This window comes from Oryza glaberrima, chromosome 2 (genome assembly GCF_000147395.1).
Source record: "Oryza glaberrima chromosome 2, OglaRS2, whole genome shotgun sequence".
NCBI lineage: Eukaryota > Viridiplantae > Streptophyta > Magnoliopsida > Poales > Poaceae > Oryza > Oryza glaberrima.
The window spans coordinates 5,412,732-5,440,492 of NC_068327.1; the positions used below are offsets into that span (position 1 = coordinate 5,412,732).

Genomic DNA, 27,761 nt, shown 5'->3' on the forward strand with positions numbered 1-27,761 from the left:
TTCAGATGTGCCCGTCAGACCCAGATACGCGGATACTAGAACATGTGAAAAATTCAAGTCAGCGAGCAATGTTCACTTCATTCCCCACTTGAGTACTGGAGTAGTAACGCATATGAACGCTCAGACAACAAAATCTATTATATTATCAAAACAAAGTCTTACTATCTCCTAGTACTTCCAAAAGTCAAGCTCCATAGACAACACCAGGTTAGGTAATTAGGTTGATGAACGATGAAATAGATGGAAAAAGAAAACAGCTAGTATGCAAACACAGTGATCCACGAGACCGGTAGATAAGCATATAAAAGAGCGAGCAGCTTACCGCTTTCTTACATTCTCTCTTGTTAGTTAGGTTATTATGTTGCATGATGCAGTGGGTCACCAGAAGACGATGCCCAGGTTGATCATGTCGTTACATATATGTAGGTATATAAGGTACAAAGTACATGTAAAGCAATGCCCTGCTGGGCAGCTTCAAGGAAGGTGAAGGTCACACCTCATGCTCCTGTCAAAGCTCAGGAGCAGAAAGAGTTCTTCCTTCAATGTGTGATGATCTCAATTTGTATGAACAAAATTTCCCCCTTATTCAGTAGCAAAAGGAGCCTTCAGCAGATCATAACTCAACAACTAACTAGATCCCGGGAATGCCCACTGCAAAGACATGAGAAAGCCAACGTCAAAACATAGATATTTAATTTTAGGAATTGTGAGATCAACATCAAGATGCACAAATCAGTTCTAGCTATCCAACACATCGAAAAGATTGATCTAACTTTAACGAGCACATAACAAACCTTCAAATATAATTCCAGATTTGAGATCTAGAAATAAGGATAAGGGAAAGAGGGAATGTACATTCATATAAAAGGAATTGAATCACCAAAGGAAAATATTAAAGAACGTGAAAATGGGAAATCCAGATTTAATCCACCAGACAATCTTAAAATCATAGGAATTCCTTTTCAGCTTGGGAATCTAGGACCCAATAGCTGCTTTAAAACACAGGGAATAATTTTTGTAGCAACTCTTGGAAAAATAATTGCGTACTAGTATGATGACAAATGATACCTCTTTGAGATATCAATCTCGAACATGAATCTAAGATGGAGAATCTAAATTATTTGATGGAGCTTAAATAACATGAATCCGTGATACTTTCGCATGCTCCCATGCCAATAGTTTCCAGTAGAGTTCCACAAATAACTGAATATCTAGTAAATACTGATTATATTGATGAAACATTCATGGCGGCCTATAAGAATAAACAACTGAAAGGCAGAGGCCACTGCCTGGCGAACATGAATTGCCTAGTTGGTGCTTGCTAAGTTGATATGGTACAGTAACTACAGTTTAATTGCCATAATATCCTCTGTGTGAGCTCAGTGCTGTACAACAAGAAAATGAAGAACTTTATGCTATAAACTTTCTAAGTATAAAGTTGATCCAGAAATCATATAAGTGAAGAGCTAGTAGTAAGCAGAGATACCTGTGTCTCATCATGGGCTCTTGATGATCTGATGAGTACTACTCTTTTTTATTTCTTCCATTCATATTTAGGAGAAACATTGCGGTCAAGACTTTTCAACTCTTATCCTGAAGGCAAAATACCATCTTTCACTTCGGGGGAAAAGTTAGCACCTACCCAACCAATAACCCCATGCTTCAACAGTATCTCTACAGTCAGCCATGCCAATAATGATGGCTGGTATGGAAAATAGACAGAAGAATTTAATCGAGTGATAGACTTTTCTTCATTGTCTCATAAACAAGATATGTTATACTTGCAGCTGGAACCACTTTGAGAAGATTTGGTACAAGCCCTTTGTAGAATCCGGAAATTCCCTCATGCTGCAGTGTTTTCCAGAAAACATCAGACATCCCTCTATATGCAGCCTCTGAATTGGCTCGTTGAGCTTGCAGTCTAGAAGTATAATACAGTAAACAAGGTCAGAAGAGGTGTCCCTCTTACCAATATGGATTTCTATTGACAAGCTACTGCGCACCTTGTTCTGATGACTTGCAAAGGATAAACACATGTTGCTCCTAGAGCTCCTGAGACTGTCCCACAACCTAGTTGGACTAAAGGACCAGGATCTGCATAAAAGATTATACTTTAGCGAAATCAATTGAAAATTGAGAGGACTGTGATGTAAACAGAATTTTTTGCACGGAGTTTACCGCTATCCTTGAGGACATATGTCTTGGACATTTCTTTCAGTGTTTCATAAACAGTAAGATCAATTCCAGCATACGGAACCATACCAAGCAATGATGGAACGAGGCCTCTGTAAAATGCTCGAGGACCTTCCTGCATCCAAATGTCTCTTGATAGTGCACCAAGGCTAGGAATTTTACCACTACCACATGCAAAAGTCTGCAGTCGAGTCTTTACTAAATCTATGGGATAAATTGCTGTCTGTGCCACTGCTCCAGCCAAACCACCAGCCATCAGACGTCCAGAAGTACCAATGTCGCTCTTATTTTCTCCTTTACTTTTCATTATGTATTCTTTTAGCATTTCGTAGGCATAAAATCTTATTGCACTTTCTGGAGCAACCTTTACCACATTTAATCCATTTCCTCTGAAGAAACCACGCAGACTGCCCTCTCTCCATATATCCTTCACTGCTTGTAATACTGTAGTACGGTTTGTTTGTACTTGCATGATGACTTTGAGACGGTCAAGAGGTGCAGTAGCAGTACGGGATGTGGCACCAGAAACACCTCCTGCAATTAGATATTTGCTTGCGCTTGCATGTTTACTTATTCGTTCTGGTATAGCAGCCTGCTCGCCTATATCTACAAGGCAGACTCTTTCCCAATGATGGTAGATGTTCTCAATGGTTGCCTCATGAGGGTAAAGCAAAAGAAAGTCCCTCCATTCTTCAAAAGTAATAATTCCATTATTATCCTTATCCACATGCTCAACAAATCTTGCAAGCTCCTCGTCATCAATTTCTATGCCTGCAAACAGCAAACTGATATTACTTGTAAGACATCAAAAGGACTACAATTATCAGGTGCTTTCCCAGGACATAGTGATTTAATAATAGGGAAAAAAACCTGCTAATTTTCACTTTTAAGGTTGGAACTTAAACCACCGAATTTGGGACATTGCAATATGAATACTAAGCAGCAGATTTTTCAATTTGACTTGTTATCGGGTAAGAAATTATGAAAAAAAGAGAAATCAAATTCATTCCATCAGCAGACAGCCATAATTATTACACTGCAATTGCTATGGGTGGATCCTAGTAGTACTATGCTTTCTTTTCTTCTTGATCTAGTGCTGGTAGCCTGTTAGAAACCAGAAAGAAGAGACTTGATGTATATGTCCGGCAGTGGGCAAGCTCAGCTCAATCAACTGAGATGGATTTTTTTCTCTCTATCTTGCTTCATGGTGTTCAAGCACGCCCATAAATTTGTGATTAACGGAAAGGAACAGGCTCAATAGCTTTGGCTGTGAAATGCTCATACTCATCCCTAAAATATTTTATTACCATCAACAGTTTAAAGGCAGAAAGGAGTTCAGGTTATTCAAACTAAATGAGATCAGCAGAACAACCCAATAAACCATGATGACCAGAAATTAGTTAACAAGGCATATTTAGTTGCTGTTTCATGAGAAATAAGTTGAAAAGTTGAAGTCGGATGTATCCTGTTTTTGCAAGACATCCTCATGAAATGTATCATCAAATCCATTTGTCCATTTCATATACAAGTGCAGATGAACTGAAATGATATATTCTTTCCTTGCTCTTGAGTTTTTTTTTCTGCTCAATATTATCCTTATATGATGTCAACTTGTCAAGGCAATTTCTCGGAGGTCAAAACTTGGGTTCTCCAACTGAACTAGGAGGTTTGGATCTAAGGTTCCAGAGAAGTTCATAGGTTGTAACTCGAGCAGGAATGTCCCTGCCTCCCCTGGTTTCACCCCTGGTACGCCCAATTCGGTCAAATTTTCCATGGCCTTGAGGCCTTCGCCTCCACTCTTAACTGCATTTTGCATTTCGCATGACCAAAGCATCAAAGCACGTCTAAAACTCCCCGGAGAAGGTATCTACTACTAATATGCAACATAACAGCCATCCGCTGTGCCTATTCCATTCATGAAGCATGCATTGCATACGCTTCGACTTCCATGGGACCCAATGTAGCTTCCAGTGCTAGCAACATGTGAAGGTGAACTAGAAAGCAAAGTTGCACAACTAAATTACCTCGGAAAATCACAAAGCCTAGGCTTACTGCATGTCAATTTGTCAATACCGCGTGCCACATTTGCTCGAGCAACTCCCATCATGATTAAATTTGGACACCATTTTTTTTGGATTTTTTCCTAGATACAACTAATGGTCTCATGGTGTCACGTGAAGCACATTTAGCATCGCATTAGGATTTATGAGGAGGATGGATGGATGGAGCAGCAGCAGAAGAACTAAGAAGTATTCTAGTTAGTTACCAGCCTTGACGAGGGCGTGCCAGAGCTCCTCGGGGAGGATGCAGCCGTTGTGCTCAACGTCGATGGCCTGGAAGATGCGGTAGAGCTCCAGCTCCTTGTCGTCCATGTACCTGCGGAAGTCGTCGTAGCCGACGCGGCCGTCGCGGTCGCGGTCGCACGCGCGGAGCAGCTCGCGGGCGTAGCCGCCACCGCCGCCGCCGCCGCCCTCCTCGGGCGGCGGCGGCGGCGGGAGGTGGAGCGCGGCGAGGCCGGCCTCGATCTGCGCGTGGTCGAGGTGGCCCCGCCCCGCGGCGTCGAAGAAGCCGAACATGGCGCGGATCCGCGCCTCCCTCTCCGCCTCCGTCTCGTGCAGCGCCAGCAGCACGTGCTCCATCGTCGCCGCCGGCTTCCTCGCCGCCCCGCACCCTCCCCCTCCCCCCGCCACCGCCACCTCCGCTGCTGCTGCGGATGGGCGGGGGGGCTCCGCCGCATGGGTCGCCACCGCGCCGGACATGGCGGCCGCGACGGCGAGGGTTTTGGGGCGGGTGATCGGTGAGGGCGATGCGAGGGTGAAGCGGAGGTGGTGTCGGAAGGGAATATTCTGTCACGATGGCGATGCTGTTGCTGATGAGCTCTTGAGCTGCTTGCTCATCAAAAGGAGAAGAGCCTCTCTCTCCCTGCAACGCTACTACTACTATGCTCTATGCATATGCCTGCCACGCTCACATGTGGTGTGGTTGCTTTAGTTGAAAAGGTTTGTTGTGAACGGATCTTTCTGCGGATTTTTCTATTCAATTGTAATGTAAGGAAAAAAAATAAATGTTTCGATATAAACTTACTACATCCGTCCCAGAATATAAGAAGTTTTAGAGTTAGACATTGTTATTAAGAAAGTAGGTAGAAGTGAGTGGTGGAGGGTTATGATTGGATGGGTAGTGGAGGTAGGTGGAAAAAGTAAATAGTGGAGGGTTGTGATTGGTTGGGAAGAGAATGTTGTGGAGAAGTTGTTATATTTTGGGACAAATCCTAAAGCCTAAAAGTTGTTATATTTTAGGACGGAGAGAATAACAAATACATCATCCATCCTATAGAAAAACCAATACGGCATATGGCACATTCTAATACTATGAAATGTTTATATTCGTAATAGTAGAATACTTATGAAAACGAAGGAAGTATCTGGATAGTGCAGTATAAGATTTTGTTTTATAAAAATGTATTTTTCTTGAAGAGCGAATAAATAATATGTTTTAATAATCTACCAAATAATTTGAAAAGAATATTTATTTCTAAATATTTAACGTCAGTAACTTTTCGAACTTTTTTTGTCTCATTAGAAAGTTTATGAAAATATAAGAAATATAAACCATGTTTAAAATACCACAAAACAAGTCACAACAACACAAATGATAACAAATGGAGTATATTTTTCAGGGGCTTATTGGGCAATACAGTACATGCAGTTATTCTTTCTTTTTCTGAAATAACATCTTTTAAGCTAAAAATAACGACTCTAAGATGAGTAATTCTTGACCTAATATACGAAAGCAACACTATATTATGTAATGTAATATATAATGGAACAGTTTAGTATATAATGAAAAGAAAGGGATCGAATTAAGCCCAAGAAGAATCAAGCAAAGTAGTGTTATCTTACTGGCAACTTACTTTTCGATTTGAAGGAATGCATAAACATTCATAGCACATTCCCCCTTTTATGAATATGCCTCTTTAAACATATGCTCAAATTGACGCAGACTAAATATAACCTCTCAAATTATACTAAATGCACTTTTTAAGTATATGCAAATATAGTACACATAATTGATATACCTCAATGAGTACAATCACATACACAAAAATTAAACCTTCAGTCACCATCAATATATCAATTCAAACTGATTAAGTCAAAAAGGGCATGAAAATGCCGGGCTTCCAATGGCACTTCAAAGTCTAGAACAAGGAAATGTCAAAGTATGGAGAAGTCTAGTGCTTAGGCTGAAGGATATTTAGAAGAATTAATGGATGGTCTCTAGGAGGGGGCAAAGGGATCAGAGTGGAGAACAACTGAATTAGCAAGGGAATTAAAGGTTAGCAACAAGTGGGAGGAGGATCAGATCATGTCCAAGAAGAATAATACTCCCTCCGTTTCGTTTTATTTGACACCGTTGACTTTTTAGCATATGTTTGACCGCTCGTCTTATTCAAAAACTTTTGTGAAATATGTAAAACTATACGTATGCATAAAAATATATTTAACAATGAATCAATGATAGGAAAAGAATTAATAATTATTTAATTTTTTCAAACAAGACGAGCGGTTAAACATGTGCTAAAAAGTCAACGGTGTCAAATAAAACGAAATGGAGGGAGTATCACACAACATTTTGTTTCCAAAGAAGACCAGACCAGAGGAGAATGGAATGTGCTAGGTGTGTTACTGTATTATTCTTCTCTTCAGGCTTCTGGAGATCACCAGCTTCTCCTTTAGCAATAGCAAACCTCTTTTGGGCTGTCATGTGTGCGATCCACCTGTATGTGAACCATGTTAAATTTGGTGAACTTATCTTAAATACGATTAACTCTGGAGAGGCCCACTTGTAGGTTTAGGTCCATTTTAGGGGAGTTTAAAATGGGAGCAATAAGCAACTTGTGAGTAGCTAGCTAGTGAGAATATGCCATGTGTAGGAAAGTTTTTAGCAGCTAGTAAGTTTCTTCTAGAATCTTCAGCTTCCAAAACAGTTTAGATTTTTACCCAGATTCTGATTGTCTATAATTATAATTATAGAATTCAGAAAATGAATTAAAAGTCAGAAGGTGGGAAACCTATTTTTTAGAAGGTAATAACTTCTAACCAACTATTTCTCACAATCTTAACCTCTCCAAACAGGATGTTAAATGCTGGGTATCCCTGCTTCCAGTTACTAGTTTATTTTTCTGGATTTTACAATCATATATTCTCATAATATAGATGGGAATTTGGACTGTTTAGAGGAGTTGAGGATTTTACAATCATATATTCTCATAATATAAACAGGGCCTTGACATGTAGGACCCACCTGTCAGCTCCGAATGTCCTGAGACGCACAAAAAGCTTGGCAAGCATAACACAAGCGTCAAACAAAATGGCAAGCTGCACATCAGAAAGCCCGTATGGAAATTCTATTGCCCAGTGTATTAATTATGGATCAGAAAATCGGGATAAAAATACGTAGAATTTGGGCCCTAGCCTTTCAAGCAATGAGCGTACTGTTAGAGCCCACAAGCAGTGGATTCGTCCTCTCATACAGTTGGAATAAGTTCACTTTGGGTCCCTCTATTTGTCGCCCAGGCCGATTTTCGTCTCTCGACCACAAAACCGGGTACGACCCGTCCCCCAACCTCCGAAAACCGGGCAAACGAGGTCCTTCGGCGGTTTTGAAGGTGGTTTTGGCTGACGTGGCGTCTATGTGGCTTGTTTGACTAGTTCTCCGTCCCACGTGGCATTGATGTGGCGCTGACGTGGCAATTATATATTGGAAAAATAATAAAAATCGTGGGCCCACATGTCAGCCACAGAAAAAATAATTTAAAAATGGTGGGTCCCACATGTCAGCTAAAAAAATATGATGGGGCCCACGTGGGCCCCACATGTTATTCTCAAATGACCAAATCCAATTCTCTTCTTCTTCCTCTCTCCGGCTCTCCCCATCTCTCCTCCCTCCTCTCGCCAGGCGGTGTCCAGCATGGCGAGCGGCGGCGAACCGCGGCAGCGGCGGGCGGCGCGGCGACGGACAGCGCATGGCCGGTGGCGGGCAACGGCGCGTGAGGCGTGTGGGGTGGTGGCGGCCATCTCTCTCTTGCGCCGCTCGTCTAGCCGTCCGCCACCCTTCTCCCCGATGGTGAGGCCTACGCCGTTCGCCACGCTCTCGGCCTCCACGTGCCCGGTGGCGATGGCCTGCTTCGCCGCCTCCACCGCCGTGTCCCCGCCCTCGCCATTTGGAGATGAAAAGGCCCATGATCTTGATACTGACCTACTACTACATCCGCGGCAGCAAGCTACTCCAGCCAGCAACACTAGCAGGCTGCAACAGCCATTGACTTCGAGTTGCTACGGACAAACGAGCGAGCCAGACATCACATCGGCACCAAACAATAATGCACCCCGATGGATAGCAACGGATACGATTCGATGACGTGCAATTATGGCGGCAGCGACGTCCCGCCGTGTCGTCAGGTCGCCGCCGGCGACCAGGCGATGTCCTTAAGCGCCAGCCGGAGCTCTTCACTGTAGAACGACCAGTACTCCATGGCGTCGCCGCCATCCTTCTTGACGTCCACCACGAGCAACGACGGCGCCACGCTGAAGATGTCGATCAGCCGCCACGGCGAGCCGCACCCCGCGCGCGCTGCTCCTCGTCACGCGCGTGGGCATGGCACCGCCCGTCGCGAGCGCCTCCAGCCGCGCAACCACGCCGCTTGCCGCCTCCCGTGTTGCGAACCACGTGCCACCCGCGCGCGCCATGGCTCGCCCCGACGACGCGGCGGGGTCATGCTCGAACAGCGGCGACAGGTCGAAGCCCTCGAACAGGGAGATCAGGTGGAACCACGTGCAGACCTCGGGTGGCATTGCCATGCGTGTCTACTGGCGCTGGCACGAGATCGGCGATGATGGGGCGCAGGACAGGCGCCGTCTTCTGGAACCACGGCGTCTCGAGGAGGCCGGGGACGGTGATGCGGGTGCCCGGGTTGGGGTCGAGCAGCATCTTGATGAGCTTCTGCCGTAGCGCTGGCTACCGGACCTCCCCAGATCTGCCTTCACGCGGACCGGTGGCGCTCCTGTTAGGAGGCGGTGCCGACCACGCCCTCCGCCACCGCCGGAGCTCGCCTGCTCCGCTGTCCACCCGCGCCGTCCGTTGCCCGGGAAGGGGAGAGAGAGAGGGGAAAGGGAAGAAGAGAGAGAAGGGAGAGGGAAGAAGAGAGGAGTGTGGCTGACATGTGGGGCTCACGTAGGCCCCACCATTTTAAAATTATTTTTTTGTACAGCTGACATGTGGGGTCACGCTTTTTATTATTTTTCCAAGGTATAATTTCCACGTAAGTGCCACGTTCATGCCACGTGGGATGAAGACCTAGTCAAACAAGCTACGTAGACGCCACGTCAGCTAAAACCGCCTTCAAAACCGCTGAGGGACCACGTTTAACCGGTTTTCGTAAGTTGGGGGATGGGTCATACCCTGTTTTGCAGTCAAGGGACGAAAATCGGATTGGACGACAAATAGAGAGACCTAAAGTGAACTTATTCCCATACAGTTTGAGGCTGTGTTTGGCGCTTTTTAAGGCCTTGTTCACAAAAGCCCAGTCCTGAGGATGGGCTAGTAATGATTTTTTTATTTTTTTAAATTCTAATTATTAAAATATTTAGAGAAAAATATTTTCTATTTGAAAAATTTACAAAACTAGTCGCCCATCACCCTCACAGAGTGCGATTTTGCCGAGACGTGGCAGAAGGCCGTTGGCCCTCCCATAACAGCCGGCCACCAAGAACGCTAAAATCCACTAAGAGCGCTGAAATGTTGCAAGCGGCTCCCTTGCCGCCCTCCTAGAGGGTGGTTTTTGGCTCTAGAGGGCCGCTTGCAAAAGGGTTAGGAGGGTGGCCTAGCATTTTTGTAGGCGGTCCCCATTGCCGTTCTTTGGGAGAGCGATTTTCTATTTTACGGGAGGGAGTGGCATCTTTTGCAAGCAGCCCCCTTGCCACTCTCTGGGAGGACGATTTTCGACTATGTTGGGGGGGAGACTGCAAAAATACCAGGCCGCCCTTTTGCAAGCAGCACAGTAAAAATCGTTCTCTCATAGAGCGGCAAGGGGCCACATGCAAATTTTCCCTCGGTGGCTGGCCGTTAGGGGAGGGCCCACGGCCGTCTGTCACATCAGCAAAATCGCTCTCTGGGAGGATGATTTTTAAAATCGCCTCTCAAAGAGCGATGGGCGACTAGTTTTATAACTTTTTTCAAATAGAAAATTATTTTTGTAAATATAATTTACTTCAGTTTCCCGGCATCCACAGGATACGTGATGGTGTTAAGGGTTGGTTGATCCATTAGTAAACACTAAAACCTTGTCAATTTCTTTGGTAATTGGTAGTAGTAATAGCTAAATTTGTCCATGCCTAAATATTGGCAAAGTTGCCTTTCGTTTTGTTGACACCTTTTCTTTTTTCTAAATATTGGCCAAGCTTAAATTTATGAAGATATAAAGTGGATGCTAAATATTTTTGACTTCAAAGTAAGTAGTGTCATTCTTTTACCCGTCGACAACAAGAGCATATGTGGTGACTTTGTCACCTCAAGATATGCCGATTTAGTTTTAAGAGATGCTCATATTAGGTAATACATCTGTTTATAAGGATGAGTGCAGGTGTGTGCATACGAACAGTTATTTTTATATTGTGTTCCGAATTAATAGTGCCAAAATTTCCAACGTCTTTAATTATTTAGCATGGTTGAGTTTGACTATGGCACTACTGGTTAGAGGACGGCATGAGTCGTGACGGACGGGGGTTAAAATGGAGACATCGGAGTAAAGATGTAAACTGGTTAGATTGCTCGATCCTTGATATGATCTGATTGACAAGAAAATCGACAAAGACGGGAGACGACTAGTCCCTGTGCATGAGAAACTATCCAGAAAGACGGCCGGAACATTTATAGTACGTATATACAGTGCTACCTCCATATTTATATTTTAATGTATGACGCTGTTGACTTTTTGTCTAATGTTTGACCATTCATCTTATTAAAAAAATTATTTAATTATTATTTATTTTATTATGACTTGATTCGTTATCAAATATTCTTTAAGCATGACATAAATATTTTCATATTTACACAAAAAATTAAATAAAACAAATGGTTAAACGTTTGTCGAAAAGTTAACGGCGTCATACATTAAAATTAAAATACGGAGGAAGTACTAATTAAGCCAAGACTCTATGTACAATACTACCTTCGTTCCAAAATTACTTTTACTTTTATATGTGAATCTGGATAAGTGATTAGTTATACTCGTGTGTAAAAGTAAAAAACTTGTTCTGATTCATGTGTAATATATAGCTGAAGAGACAGATGCTGTTGACGAATTCTTCATCATCAAATTACAATCCTATTGAAAATGCATTTGCGTGTACATGACTATATATAGTGTTTATTTTGTAAAACACCAGAAAGAGAAATTAATTTTAAGTACTCCATCCATTCCATAATATAAGACACAACCACTTTTCTTAAATGTTCCATAATATAAGACATGTATGCAAGCATACAATTAACTATGACATCTTCTCTATTAAATTATAATTTAAATCCTCTACTCTCATGTTATCTAATCTTATTAGAATGATCCAAACTACTACAAGATAATATAATAATTATTTTTTGATCTTTGGGTTAAGAATGTTTGTGCTTTATATTTTGGAACGGATAGAGTACCTATATTTTGTATTTTCCAAACAAGTACTTATTAACGACGTACACATGCCGACAAATCACGTCGACAATACAGGCTGCCTACAAGCATGACGTACGTTAACCGAGATTTAACGCATATACGTACCCCTACATCCTACCCCTTCGTCCTAAAAAAAGTCTAATTCTAGCTACGAACCTGGATATATGCGTGTCCAGTTTTATAGCCAGGGTTTATCTTTTTTTTATAGACTAATACATTAATTACTTAATTGATTATCACTCCTACTCATGGGTTGAAAGCGATATGTAGAGAGAGACATGGACTAGACGAAACGCAAGGGCAAATTAATACCACTATAGCTCGCTCGATGTACTAGTGATTAATGCTTGGCTAATTAAGCTAGCTAGATCTCCAAGTTGATTAATTACATATATATCTCAGCTGATATATACGTACGTACAGCGCATAGATCAACCACCGATGGATCGAGGAGACAGCAGTATTAATCGTGTACGTACGTACATTGGGTGCCTGCAGGCTTAGGCCGTAACAGCCTAATTGATCTTGTCTTCATGTACACCCATTTTGATGATCTGCATCAAATTAAACCTATTCCCTCTGTAAACATTTCTACTTTGAGAAATATCTACTACTCCTATTCATTTGATCTGCATCAAATTAAACCTATTCCATCTGTAAACATCAAAGTAGTAGATATTGAAGTTAAAGGGGAAAAAAATACTTTGATGCCCCTCATTAGATGTAGAATGAATAGATGCAAGAGGATAAGTGATACTACTCCCTCCCATCTATTTTTGATAGTCATATTTCCAAATCTAAAAAATTTATTTTTGATAGATATATTTCAATTCAACAACCTATCATCTTAATGATTTTCTTGGATTTAATGCATGACTCTCCATTCTTCCACACAAAATTGGCTATATGGGTATTGAGAAATGTAAACATTAATGAATCGCTTATTTACGAGGAATAACTACTAGCATATTTAAATGGATGATAAGTAGAATTACTTATCCTTGGTCTATGTACCAAGATAAAATATGACTATCAAAAGTAGATGGAGGGAGTATTAAGATGGGAAGAAATTTAGATGAGAAATAATATATTATGGAAGAATATTTGGACAACAACGCTATCATTAAGTGCATGCATGCACAAATAAGATATATTCTGATAAAGACTTTTAGTTAATATATACTATATTCTCGCTTTCATAATTCTTAATGTTTTGGATAAAATCGAGTTCAAACTTTTATAACTTTGATTATTAATAACTTTCAAAATATTAATGCACTAGAATAACATATATTGATTTATCTTACAAAATAATATAATAACAGTAATAATGTATGTGTGTGTATTATAATAGTAAAACATAGTTAAAGATATATTTTGAAGATCAAGTCATTATATAAAACGTCAAGAATTATAAAACTAGAGGGAGTATCACTTAGAGACTACTCTCTTACAATATTTGAGACAAACATCTTGTTTTATCAAGAACATATAGATGATTTTATATATTGCGGTCCAAACTTACATGTTTTTTAAAAATATATCATAAATATAGGAGGAAAATATATAATATAAGTATAGAAATTGATCAAACTGCATAGTGATAATAAGAGTTTTTTTTCTCCTCTCAAGATTTTTTTTTCTTTCTTTAACATGGCCTATTTTTTTTCCTCAGGACCATGAAGCCACCATCTAGATTGATACGCCACCAAGCTTTTAAAAATTGTAACAACGTTATAATATTTTAAAACTATTCTAAAGACGAGCCTAACCATATCACTTTCAAAAGCTGAATATTTGAAAAGAAATTGATGGACAGAGCTTAAACATATTGGCTGCACGTATTCTAAACTTTACTTATTTGTCACTGAAGGGAGTATAACTTACTACTATCTATTACTCTCTCCGTCTCTCAACATTTGACGCCGTTAATTTTTTAGACATGTTTGACTGTTCATCTTATTAGAAAATTTTAAGTAATCATTAATTCTTTTTTATCATTTGATTCATTATTAAATATACTTTTATGCTACATATAGTTTAATATATCTCGCACAAGTTTTTGAATAAGACGAATGGTTAAACATGTTTAAAAATATTAACGGCGTTAAATATTTAGAGACGGGGGAGTGTATACGTGCTTGGCTACGTACTTAATTTCTCTTCCGACTGCAGCGTACGTAGTGCCGATCGATCGATCGAATTAAGTTAATTAAGTGGATCGGTCCTCCATGTACGCATGACCGAGGCTAGCTTAGGTCACTATCGCTTTAAACACTCCGATCGATCAACCCCGTCAAATTCAAATTAGTGTCGATCTTCCATAATAAATAACGCTCCTTAATTGATTGTTGCATGTGTGTAGAACTAGAATCCAAACGGAGGATCTACACAAGTACTACGCGAGTATATCGGTACGTACGTACGTCGCTTGACACGTGCACTGTCACGATATATGGCACGTCAGGTGCACGGTCGTTTTCATATTGCATTGGTCACGAGCCAGACACATGCGCGCGTCCATCTGCATCCATCCATCCATCCATCGATTCATCGATCGATATCGGCATGACCTGACGCTGACTGCATACCATGCAAGAGCTCTCTATGGAGACCCAGTCCGCAATTTCGATATGTTCTTAATTTCGGTGTGTTTAGAAGAGTTTAAGATTCTAATAAGTAATGAGTTAGTAATAAGTTTCTAAGAATATGGAAAAATAGTTTCTCAGTTTTTGACTTTTAGTTTATTTTTAGATTTTACAACTATAACTTCTTAGAATCTAAACTAAAAGTTAAACTATTTGTTTGAGGTAGCTTCTAATTATGAGAGAAGCTGTAATAACTAAAAACACCTCTGAATAGATCTCCATTAGGATTTACCAAACTATTCGTGAGCCAAAAATCAGAGGCTAATGGTTTTCTTTGGTTTTCACGAAAAACTCTGGTAGAATCAGGTTAAATTTTGTCAAGAATAAAATTTTGTTTGATTTTTTAAAAATATTTGATAGGTAAACGAAGCGATTTGAGTTCTCGAAGTCCGGTTTTATATATGTATAAACCTCTTCATTGTGTCGTCGTCTTCCTCTCGATCGCTCTCTCTTATCCTGTTGAGCTAGCAATCAACGCCGTCGATGGAATCGAGGAACTTATAAACGTAGCCGCCGCAGAGTGCAGTAGCTCACAGCCTCATACAGTACATATTTTGGTTGTTGCATTGGATGCTTCATGCCTGCTGCAATCTGGAGCTGAACGTAGAGGGCAAGTAGTCTAGCTCGGACACGTACTCTCGCAGGATATATGCTATCACTGGTGGAGGTGGAGAAAGAGGATTTACTCCCGGTTCGTAACTCCCTACCAATATAGGACTAAAGATCACTATCTTTAGTCCCGGGTAAAAAAACCAGGAGTAAAACCTATTTTTAGTCCCGGTTGGTGAAAGATAAAGCCTTTTTTTAAGTCCCCGGGACTAAAGATAGAGTTAGGCTATCTAGATCCGGTTGTTTTATTATTATTTTCTTTTCTTCATTGTTTTTAATATATTGATTTCACCCTATCCCCATCCCAAAATCCTAAATAAATTAGAGTTAATTTCACTTTGGGCCATGTTTTATTGCCAAAGTTTCACTTCGGACTACCTTTTGTCCAATCTTTTCACTTTGGACTAGGTATCTTTACCTTTGTTGCACAATAAACCACCCCAAACTACATTTTCAGTTCTTCGATGACTTCGAGCAAATTGTTAACGACATGCCAACAAATTTTCATACCTAAATGCTTGCCATACCTTTGTTAAAAGAGACGCTAGACATCACTAATGTAAAGAGTTAGGGTGGTCCATTATGCAACAAAGGCAAAGTTACCTAGTCCAAAGTGAAAAGATAGTGTACAGGGTGGTCCGAAGTGAAACTTTAGTAATAAAACATGGCCCAAAGTGTAATTCACTCAATAAATTATCCCCAAATCCTCAAATCCTCAACTCCCCAAATCGATACATCATAGATACATCACAAATTTTACAAAATTCATCACAGATACATCACATTCACATCACACACAAATCAAATACACAAATCCGAATCACAAATTCTAAAAAGAAGAAAAAAAAAAAGCTCGCTGCCGCTGCCGCGCCGGCCGCCGCGAGGCCGCCCGGCCCTCCCCTGCGCCGCCCGCCACCGCGCCACCCAGCGTCGCACCGCCCCCAGCCACCGCGCCGTCCGCGAGGCCGCCCGGGCCGCCGCGCCGCCGCACCGCCCAGCCACCGCGCCGCCGCACCGCCCAGCGCCGCGCTGCCCGCGAGGCCGCCCGGGCCTCCGCGCCGCCACGCCGGCACGCCGCCGGCCACTAGGCCCGCCGGCGCTCGTAGAGGAGAAAGAGAAAAATGAGGAGAGGAGTTAAAGGAGAGAAGTTAAAAGGAGAGGAGGAAGAGGAAGAGATACGGAGGAGGAAGTGATAAGGCCAGGGAGGAGATAGGATATATTAACTGCTCCTCCTCCTCGATCTGACCTCGTACTCTCCGCCGCCCATGTTGCGCATGCCGATCTTTTATTCCGGTTGGTGTTACCAACCGGGACTATAAATAGATCTTTAGTCCCGGTTGGTAACACCAACCGGGACTAAAGATAATGGGGATCTTTTGTTCCGGTTGGTGTTAACCGGGACTAAAAATAGATCTTTTGTTCCGGTTGGTAATACTAACTGGGATTAAAGATAAAAAAAACTCTAACCTTTTGAACCGGGACTAAAGATATACTAAAGATATCTTTAGTCCCGATTTTTATTGTAACCGGGACTATTGTGTATTTTGGCCGACCGACCAAAGATGGTTTCTCCACCAGTGTATGTCATTCCCAAGATGGTTTAAGATCAAATTAACTTACTTTAAAATTATCATTAATACTTTTTATGTACTTTGGATTGGAGGTATGGAAATCATAGATTCAAGGTTTGTCTTCAACATAGGGAAGCACTGGTAATATGGTGGTGGAGTCGTGGGTGCGTGACTCCATTCACTAGGGTTCAAATCATGATGCCCACGAATATTACGCACATACAGGTGGATTTTAATAGGGCTTCAGTGAGATTAGCTAGAGATGTACTACCGCCGGTTTCCGTCTCTTAGAGCATCCGGGGTGTGAGTGTGCGTGTGCATTTGCTGTGCAATCTAACTATTATAAAAAATTATATTGCTTCGTTTACTTTTCTTGGTTTATAAAGCGGCAGCTCAACCAACGAGGGAAACAAGTGTTTGCGACCATCTGAGAGGATATAGCTAATTATCTACTTCCTCTGTTTTATAATGTAAGTCATTCTAAGATTTTTCATATTTATATCGATGTTAATGAATAGACATATAAATATGGAAAATGCTAGAATAAATTATATTGTGAAACGGAGGGAGTATAGAACAATTAATTATTTCCGTCTATCACTCGTCAATCAAGAAATGGACGGCAGCTAGCAATCGAACTGTCATCCGTCGTTCGGGAATGGATCATACATTCATACGTCGATTGATCGATCGATAAATCCAATGCAACGCAGCTACCTCCTCTATTCCCTCTAAACTACTCCTAGCTAACTAGTACATGTACTCTTTTTGTCTATAAAAACAAATATAATATGAGATGTGGTAAAAATTGTAATACTATGAATTCGAAGTGAGAATATATACCTAAAACAAATCCAAAAAGTGCTAACTCTACGTATATATGCTATACGCTGGGACAAGCACATGAACGGCATGCTACGTGTCTCTATATACGTAGTAGCAACCGTGATAAGGTGGAAAAATATACGATGGAAACTACCTATCACTGGTGGAGAAAGGAGCTTTACTCCCGGTTGAGAACCCCCCTATAATCCCAATTATACAACCGGAACTACGAATCCGAGACTAAAAATACCTATCTTTAGTCCCGGGTGAAATAACCGGGACTAAAAATCCAACCGGGACAAAAGATGGTTGAGCCACGTGACTGACGCAGGCATCTTTAGTCCCGATTGATCTTACCAACCGGGACTAAAGACTTTTTTTTCCTCCTTCGTTTCTTTCTCTTTTATTTTTTTTCAGTTTTTTCTTTCGTTCATATCGATTCATTCACAGGAAACATATTCATTCACAACATCACAAATACATTCACACAGATTCATTCACAACATATACATTCACAAAACCATTCACATAAATATTCGCAAACACATTCACAAATCAACATTCAGAAATCAACATCCACAAATCATCAAAAAAGAAAAGAAAAAATCATCCACAGATCTAGGCCCGGGAGGGGAGTGCGACGCCGGCCTCCATCCTACCGCCCCTTGCCCGGCCGGCCTCCCATCCCGCCGCCCCGCGCCGGGCCGCCGCCGGCCGGACTCCATTCTGTCGCCCCGCGCCCAGCCGGTGCCGGCCGGCCTCTCATCCCGCCACCTCGCGCCGGGCCGCCACCAGCCGGCCTCCATCCCACCGCTGCTTCCGTAGCCGCCCGCCGGAGGGGAGGGGAGGGGAGGAGAGGATGAGTGGGGGAGAGGAGAGAAGGAGAGGATCCTCGGCGCGTAAGATGGCGAGGAGAAGGGGATCGGAGGAGAGGAGAAGAATAGATAGGGTGTGAGAAGAGGAGGAGAGGAGGAGATATTTATCTCGATCTGAGTCACGCATACGCCTCGATCTCTCCACGCATGCCGATCTTTTTTCCCGGTTGGTGTTACCAACCGGGACTAACCAACCGAGACTAAAGATATTAGAGGGGTCTGACATCACCTATCATTTTTTGAACCGGGACTAAAGATCAAAAAGTAGCTCTAACCTTTTCAACCGGGACTAAAGATTATCTTTAGTCCCGGTTTTTATTGCAACCGGAACTATTGTGGAATTTGGTCGACCGACCAAAGATGGTTTCTCCACCAGTGTATACAATAGAAACATGAAAACTATTATTGGATTGAAAAGTAGACGTCTAAAATTCATTCCGCACCTTCACAAGTAAAAAAAAATTACTCATGATGACGTGAACGAATCTCAGACTTCCATTTTCAACTCAACGGTAATTTAAGATCAAACTTACTTTAAAATGATCATTAATAACTTTTATGTACTTTGGATTGGAGGTATGGAAATCATATATACAAGATTTGTCTTCAAAATAAGGAAGCACTATAGTAGTAGTATGGTGGTAGAGTCATGCAGCTCTTGATGCCCACGAATATTACGCACATATAGGTAGACTTTAATAGGGCTTCAGTGAGATTAGCTAGGGATGTGCCACTCGTTTCCGTCTCTTAAAGCATCCGAGGTGTGAGTGTGCGTGTCCATCTGTTGTGTAATCTAACTATTTAAAAAAAATAATATACTCCCTCCGTCCCAAAATATAACTTTTAGCCCTTAGAGCAGGTACAATAGCAGGCTATAAGCCAGCTATAAACATATTTTAAAGAGATAAAGGAAGAGAGAAAAGAGCAGCCAGCTGCAGCACGGATTTCAAGACGTAATGTGTGTGACATGTAGGACCAGGTATTAATAGTATAGTAAGCAACTATTGTATGAATTGGCTATTAAATTGGCTATTGATGTTTTGGAGCTAGTAGTTGGCTATAATATTAAACTCGCTCTTTAAGATTTGTCCCAAAATATAACAACTTCTCCACCAACATTCTCTTTTCAACCAATCACAACCCTCCACCATTCACTTTTCTCACCTACCTCCACTACTCATCCAATCACAACCCTCCACCACTCACTTCAACCTACTTTCTTAGTAATCGTGTCCGCCTCTAAAACTTCTTACTTAATTACCAATAGAACAATTAATTATTTCCGTCTATCTCTGGTCAATCAAGAAATGGACGGCGGCTAGCAATCGAACTGTCATCCGTCATTCGGGAATGAATCATACATTCATTCGTCGATTGAACGATCGATAAATCCAATGCAACGCAGCTACCTCCTCTATTCCCTCTAGGCTACTACTAGCTAACTAGTACATGTACTCTTTTCATTCTATAAAAACAAATATGATATGAGATACGATAAATTCTAATACTAGGAATTCGAAGAGAGAATATATACCAAAAATTCCAAAAAGTGTGAACTCTATGTATGCTATACGCTGGGACAAGCACATGAACGGCATGCTACGTGTCTCTGTATACGTAGCAACCGTGATAAAGGAGGGAAAATATACGCTGGAAAGTGGAAACTACTCATGTAGTAGAAATATGATAACTATTGTTGGATTGAAAAATAAACGTTTGAGATTCATCCACGTCATTACAAGTAAAATAATTTACTCATGATGACATGAATAAATCTCAGACTTTCATTTTCGACCCAACGGTAATTTCTAGGTTTCTACTATATATATGTGATTTGCATGGCATATTTTCTTGTGATAAGTAACGTAGTATGTGTCCTTATATGTCTTTTATACACTTAGGGCTACTTTAAAACACATCATTAAAAACCAGATGAATAGAAAAAAAAATACATAATTTTGATGGGAATACATATGTAAAACACATGAAACAAAACTAATGAGAGAAAAACAAAGAATATATTTTTCACGAGATTATAGCACTTGCTAACTTTTTACCAACGTGTATACAATGTTGTGCACAATTATGGACGGTACACTCTGAACCTAGTTCTCCCGAATTATATATAGTGAACCACAAAATCTTGCACTCACTACAAGAATCCATAATTTTCATGGCGACCAACTAATTTCTTTGGCGGCCAAAAAAAACAGCCAGCGAGTTTAAATATATTTTTGGCGGTTTCAAGAGTTCATAGTCTTCTTAATTTGCTTAGCAGTCCGACTACCAATAAGACATTTCCTTATGGTTAGTTGCCAAGAAATCTTAATATCGTTGACTTTCTAGACTTAGCAGTGTTTACTTGACGGTCGGCTAATGGAATAATTAACCTTGGCGGTTTTTTGACCGCTAAGAAAATTATGGATTCTTATAGTGTTTGTAAACTTCCTAATTAACCAAGGGCAAGATACATAATTCAAGACATGACCAAAATGCAGGGCAAATTCGCTTTTGATCTGCATTATATTTGAAATCAATACATAATTTGGCATAGATGGATCAATACGTACGGTTCCAAACATTTCTTCGACGACGAACGTTTGTGATGGCGTGCATGCACGAGAACGGGAAAGCAGTAATTAATTGGAGATCTAGTTAATAATAAGAGTGATTAAAGAGCGTTTTATTGCGTTGTCCCCATATTTGTCCTTTCATCAACTTTAGAACAAACATAGCAGAGCAAGTATGGTACTACAGTACTCAACGGTAGCTAGAAAGCTGCTAGTGGGTACTGTAGTACCAACGCACAGCTGCACTTATCCTACTTACTTCCCCTTTCTATTTCCTTCACCAAACCATATATATACTTTGATGTTCAGATCTTAGCACGGCCAACAGACTAATAACGGCAAGAAGTTATTTAATTAAGCTAAGAGATTAATTCCTAATGTAAAGTTGGGAAGCATCCAACCACTCGATCAGCCTCATTGCTTATGCTTATCATCCAGAATTTAAATTTCCAACCTTAATTTAAGTTGATTTAAAAAAAAATTTTACCGTAGTTTATTTTTCAGTTTTTTGCTTTTAGATCGTTAAGAACACGTATATAAAAGTTGTATTTACAAATTATTTTTCATTTGTAAATATGTCGTTTCGTTTTTTCCTCCGTCATCTGAAACGATGGGGTTGGATGTCCCTCGATCAGGTTCCAAGCTAATGAAATCAGTTTCCTAGCATTAGCTACTAGGTTTCATTTTGAGTGCCAGCATGTAGTAGTATTTTTTTTTCCAAAGCTACTTGGCAGACCTTTTGCTTAAAAGACAAGACATTTTAGGTAGCTAGCTGCTCATAAAACCTCCTCTAAAGGATCCCTTGGAATGTAAAAATTTTATAGGGTGTTCAAGGAATCTTCCTTAAAAAATCTTTCATTTAAGGGCTTGTTTGGTTTAAAGGAAAGTAAAGGATTTGATTTCTTAAGAACTAATTCCTATGAGCTTGATTCAATTTGTAGGAATGAAGTATAGGAAAACCCAAGAAAATTTTTCTTTCCTACAAGTTGTAGATAATAATTAAACGTAGGAAATTTTCCATTCACTCAAATATTTTAAAAAAATTCCTATGAAGTGCATGCATTTATATTCCTTCATTTTTTTGTTCTATTCCTATGGGTTAAAATTCCTTCAAACCGAACAAAAGCCGAAAGCTAAATGTGACTTATATAATCCTAAAACAAAACGTTCTCCCAAGCACCACCCATTTACTCTACATGTCCGCCCTTTCTTACAGCCCCCGCTTCATTGCCAACTACAGTAACCCTCTCTATATATCCACCACCCTCCTATGCCACATAAGTTCTAACATCTTGCTTTTTAATCTACTACTCCCTTTGTTCCACATTGTAAGGTGTTTTAGTTTTTTTCAAAGTAAAAAATATAAATTAGACCAAGTTTTTAGGAAAATAATAAACACCTATAGTGCCAAATAAATACACTATCAAGATATATTTCATGGTCAATTTTTAATAAATCTAATTTGATGTAATATGTGTTGGTGTACTTTCCTATAAGATTGGTCGAATTAGGACAAAACTAAAACACCTTACCCTACAATGGAGGGAGTAATAGTAACAGTTAAGGAGAAGCATGATGCAAGAAAAATGCTGAGACTGAAATTGTAAAGCAAAGAGTGTACGCCATATCACCATACGTAGAGTTGCAGAGTACTTGTGCCGCAGATGGTGACAAATGTATCATCATGATCATAGTCATCGATTGACGAGGTCCACACCAGTTCATCAGACACCTGGTATAGCAGACCAGAGAGCAAGATACACCGGCCGGCCAGCTTCCGATATCCCGCTAAGGTCCAGAATTTTGCCGGGAATAATTCATGGAACGATCATGATCGATAATATATTTCTATCTTGCACAAAATATACAAAAAAAATGTTAGAAACAAGATAAAGAAAAATGAAAAATGGCACATGAACACAAGACGTATCTCAGGTACAGAGAAAACTAGAGATAAAATCGCTTGACAAGCTTCAAATGATCAAGTGAGACCTGTTTAGATCCCACCTCAAATTATTTCACCATATCACATCGAACGTTTGAACACCTGCATGAAGAATTAAATATAGGCTAAAAATAACTAATTGCACAGATTGTGACTGATTCGCGAGACGAATATTTTAAGCCTAATTGCACCATGATTTGATAATATGGTGCTACAGTAATTCGTCTCGCAGTTTACTGACGGATTCTGTAATTAGTTTTTTTATTAGTGCCCGAACACCCATGTGACACCTTATATAATATCTGATGTGACACGCCAAAACTTTACAGCACCCCCTGAATCTAAACACCCCCTTACATTATTACTAGTACATGATCATATTTCTGACTCTGTACTTTTGCTTTAAGTGGTTTGCAGGAGGAAAAGTACTACAGAGTGTCAGAAGAAGATATGAGACAGAAGCTTCTTATCCAGTAAGAACTCTGGCACAGATGTCTGTGGAGCCAAAACAGTAAAACCAATGCTGCACTGTACATACCTGTTCCTCTCATTAATTAATCAGTCGACAGGGGCAACGAACTTCCATCAATCTGAATCACTTTTACAGAACACATCTGTAGCAGCAAAGGACAGTTGATTAGTGAAATATGACGAGCCGCCAATTATTGCAGGCAGACTGTTCAGATACTTCAATGTTGATACGGTGTACGAAGTACTCTTGCCATGAAATGGGACTGCAAGCCTGTAAATAGATCAAAGGTCATAGTCAGGAACACCTCATATCCGTAGAAATACAGAATCCAGGCTGGATCATGTCCATTACAAATTACATACTAGAATTTTCGGACTTACATAAAGGAGTGACATGCATACAGAGAGCATAATTCCTCAAATGGGCGAAGAGAGCAAAAAAAGAAACAGACCACACCTCGAACTTATTACAGTTTATACGTTACACAAATACTTCAATGGCAAACAAGATGCGTGAAACAACATGTAGCTGCCAAACAGAAAAGGTAACAAATATGTTGGGAAAGCCACAAAAAGGTGAAAGCACAAGAATTCAGTTATTTGATCAATGAAAGATTATAGGCACAAAGAGTAGAGTGTTACTCTTTGCTCCTACTTCATCTTCCTGATGTCTGCTACTTCTGAATAAAATATATTATCATGTTCTGCACCCAGTAAGGAGTTACTTCTAACTGTATCATGAAGAAATATAAACGTGTCAGAAAATATTAAAAAATATAAATGATTCACCAGCTAAGAGCGTCGAGCAACACTCAGCAGTGAGCACACACCATCATCATAACCAGGCTGTGTACATGGAGCTACCTTAGACAAGCTTAAATGCCAACCAACTCCAAGCAGTCCCAGATCAAAAAGCTCATGACAACGGAAAACTTGAAAAAGAAAAAAAAAACTTTACAAGTCTTAACCAAAAAAACTCTAAATTTACACACACACACACACACACACACTAAAGGCAACACTTTCTTACACATTTCAAACTCCAGTTCTATAGCGCAAAACAAGACTTGAGTGTTGAAATATGAAGAAAGTTTCCCAATAAGACGAGAGAAAACTGAACACGTCATCACAAATAAAGCACGAGATATTCCCAAACGCAGTTTGCAGCATAAGTCTTGCCATATGAGACGCCTAGTTAAGAACAACGTCCATGCATCCACTGGCACTCAAAGCTCATGACTGGACCATATCCACACCCCACCATAGCTGTGGAAGAATTATGGCCATGGAGTTGATCTGACACAAATGCACAATTGCTTTGCAGAACAACTAGCCTAGCTTATACTAATGCTCTAGGAGCTAATGTGCTAATGTGAATCAACCCGGGGTTGCCCCACAATTAATGTGGCTACCATGGGCGTAGGTGAGAGTGTTAATTACCAATGTCCTAGCAGAGAAGGTGGTTATGCTAATACCCGCACAGTTCACCGACAGCCCCCACTGCGGGCCTTGTGGACTGGACCACCTTCACCTTCAGTTGCCCCTCCCCTGAATTCTCTCTTCACCTCTACTACCTCTGTCCCGAAATAACTTTATTTTTCACCTATCCCGTACATACCAATACAAAGACAAAAATACCATAATGTCCTCTATTTTAACAAATCACAATGCAATTTTACCCCACTTTAACAAACTCCAATGCATTTGTCTCCCACTTCCATAGATTCAATATGATGATTTACTTAAAAGATAAAAGTTATTTTGAGACAAATAAGATGGTAAAAAATGAAGTTATTTTGGGATAGAGGGAAGTATCTCCAGTCCTGCCTTACTTTTATCCCTTGGCACACACCTGCTAGTTGCTACTGCTTGTGAACCCAGCCCTTGGTGATGTTCAGTGAAAACTAGGCCAAACACAATCTCTTTGATTCTCTCTTTCTATCTCTGTATCTCTGGTACGTACTATTTGACCACCTATACGTCTCACCACATTTAACGCGGCACTGTAGACGCAAGTACAGGCCGCGGCAGTTTATATTCACTCAAACAAGTGCTTTCCTCCTCCCCCACACCTCCTCCGTTCAGTTCAGAGGCGCCTAGCAATAGCAGCTCATTGCCTCATCTCTGCCTCCCCTGTCCTTCTGGGGGCAGAGAATCTCTCCACTGCTGGAAAAATGGTACAGCCAAAGAAGAAGTTTCGTGGAGTCAGGCAGCGGCACTGGGGCTCCTGGGTCTCTGAGATCAGACACCCCCTCCTGTAAGCTCTTCTATCAACATCCCTCTAATTTTCTGCTAATAATGTTATGTTTTGATGTGTCTAATACTCTAATCTAATAAGTAATAAGTCTCAATGCATATGGTGTTTGCAACTAATGCAGTAAAAGGAGGGTGTGGCTGGGCACCTTTGAGACGGCCGAGGAAGCTGCGCGAGCCTACGATGAGGCTGCTGTGCTGATGAGTGGCCGCAACGCCAAGACCAACTTCCCCGTGCAGAGGAACTCCACCGGTGATCTCGCCACGGCCGCAGACCGGGACGCCCGTAGCAATGGCGGTAGCAGGAACTCCTCCGCGGGCAACCTGTCACAGATTCTCAGTGCTAAGCTCCGCAAGTGCTGCAAGGCGCCATCTCCGTCCTTAACCTGCCTCCGCCTCGACCCCGAGAAGTCCCACATTGGCGTGTGGCAAAAGCGCGCAGGGGCCCGTGCTGACTCCAACTGGGTGATGACGGTGGAGCTCAACAAAGAGGTAGAACCAACTGAACCTGCAGCTCAGCCCACATCAACAGCAACAGCTTCGCAAGTGACAATGGATGATGAGGAAAAGATTGCGCTGCAAATGATCGAGGAGTTGCTGAGCAGGAGCAGTCCAGCTTCACCCTCACATGGAGAGGGAGAGGGTAGCTTTGTCATCTGAAAGGCTTGGATGAAACGACGGCATAACGAAGTCACCACTCTAGACCATGGTTCCAGAATTTCCTGCTGGTACACAGGCAGTTCAGATTACTTCAGTACAATAGAAAATATCTATTACTTCAGACAAGTAACAAGACATATAAGTTTGCAACTATGTGTAGCTATATGTGTTTATGAAAAGCTATATATACGCAGTCTCCATCAACATACTTTGTTACACATCAATGTCAGTTATATAGTTTCTCATAAAGGAAATAAATAGATTGTTATTCTGTGTTAGCGTCCATCTTTTGTTCAGATGCCAATGTTGGACTCTGTCAACAAATCTCAAGAATATGATGAAGGTGATATTTGTGAAAAAGACCCGCTTTAAACGACATAATGATTCAAAAGGACCATGGACTTTTTTATATAACAAAATATATATGAGAAGAAAACACCAATTGCTTTTGTGTATTTATGCCAGCTATATATGCATTTATTGTGAGAAAATACAATTATAAAGCAAATAAGACAAAATAAAAGCAGCTAAAGTGATATAAATGAACACACAGTCCTTCCATTGTCTCAACTAGCATGTCACTTTTTATCAACCAGTAAATGAGTAATTCTAGCCTTTCTAGGCTCTATGAACTTAGATAAATGAATGAAATTCAGTGAGGACAATTAGATGCAAATTAGTTTGCTAAAATTAAGTCATCTATATTCGATGCTTGGGTCTCTGGTGATACCATTCCATATGCATATCAAGGGCAACACATTCTGAATGACAATGTACCATTCTGCATTACCATAACAGAAATGAGGAAAGATTTCTTTTCCGATACTTCTTTATGCCAATCTTGTGTCCATGTGTTGATATATAATAACATGACCAACATCATGTAACCATCAAATGCTAAACTAAGGGTGTGAACTATGGACTAAATGCATGGACCATCAACAGATTATTTGAGTACAGGTGTACAGCAAACACCTCAAAGGCCTTTAAGTTGTATTTCCCCTCATTCAATAAGGAAATGCAACATGAATGATATCCATGTTAGGCTGCCATCAAGATAATCGAAACATTTGCCTTCAGACAAGGAACATCTGGTATTAGCCTTGAAATGATAATTATGACATAGACCAAAAGAAAAGGGCAGCTCAAGGCCTCAAGCTCATGTCATTTATGTGCTAAAAAGACAGACATCTAAGAAGCTGAGTCAGTGAAACTAGATTACATACTGGTTAGTGGTTATCATCCCCATTCAGTACTTTGGTAGTTAAGAGCCATTCGGCAATCATTGGCAACTACAAGAAAATACTGAAACGGGTGAACCTTAATATTAATGGTCTGGGATTTTCAGTTGGGATTCTAACTCAAACACTAGCAAGTAAAAGAAAAGTTCATATATACTACATATGTATAG

The 27,761-nt window shown here is 40.8% G+C and overlaps 2 protein-coding genes, 1 long non-coding RNA gene and 1 pseudogene across 3 annotated transcripts; 1 reads left to right on the forward strand and 3 right to left on the reverse strand.

Moving 5' to 3' along the window:
• Nucleotides 1–294: 294 nt before the first annotated feature.
• On the reverse strand, nucleotides 295–5,131 carry LOC127764375 (calcium-dependent mitochondrial ATP-magnesium/phosphate carrier protein 3-like). Its single transcript, XM_052289253.1, has 5 exons — nucleotides 4,460–5,131; nucleotides 2,179–2,964; nucleotides 2,004–2,094; nucleotides 1,487–1,921; nucleotides 295–651 (listed from the first exon to the last, which is right to left on the reverse strand). Exons 1-4 carry the CDS (start codon nucleotides 4,950–4,952, stop codon nucleotides 1,729–1,731), a joined length of 1,563 nt encoding a protein of 520 aa, XP_052145213.1. The 5' UTR covers nucleotides 4,953–5,131; the 3' UTR covers nucleotides 295–651; nucleotides 1,487–1,728.
• Nucleotides 5,132–8,650: 3,519 nt separating this feature from the next.
• LOC127761682 (putative CBL-interacting protein kinase 27) lies at nucleotides 8,651–16,456 on the reverse strand (annotated as a pseudogene).
• A 1,610-nt stretch (nucleotides 16,457–18,066) lies between these two features.
• LOC127762163 (uncharacterized) lies at nucleotides 18,067–25,978 on the reverse strand. The gene is made up of 3 exons (XR_008015397.1): nucleotides 25,840–25,978; nucleotides 23,505–23,708; nucleotides 18,067–22,869 (listed from the first exon to the last, which is right to left on the reverse strand). It is a non-coding gene; the product is annotated as an uncharacterized LOC127762163 (long non-coding RNA).
• LOC127762161 (ethylene-responsive transcription factor WIN1-like) lies at nucleotides 25,443–27,329 on the forward strand. The gene is made up of 2 exons (XM_052286548.1): nucleotides 25,443–25,694; nucleotides 25,816–27,329. The coding sequence occupies exons 1-2, from the start codon at nucleotides 25,612–25,614 to the stop codon at nucleotides 26,348–26,350; spliced, it is 618 nt and encodes a 205-aa protein (XP_052142508.1). The 5' UTR covers nucleotides 25,443–25,611; the 3' UTR covers nucleotides 26,351–27,329.
• Nucleotides 27,330–27,761: the final 432 nt, after the last annotated feature.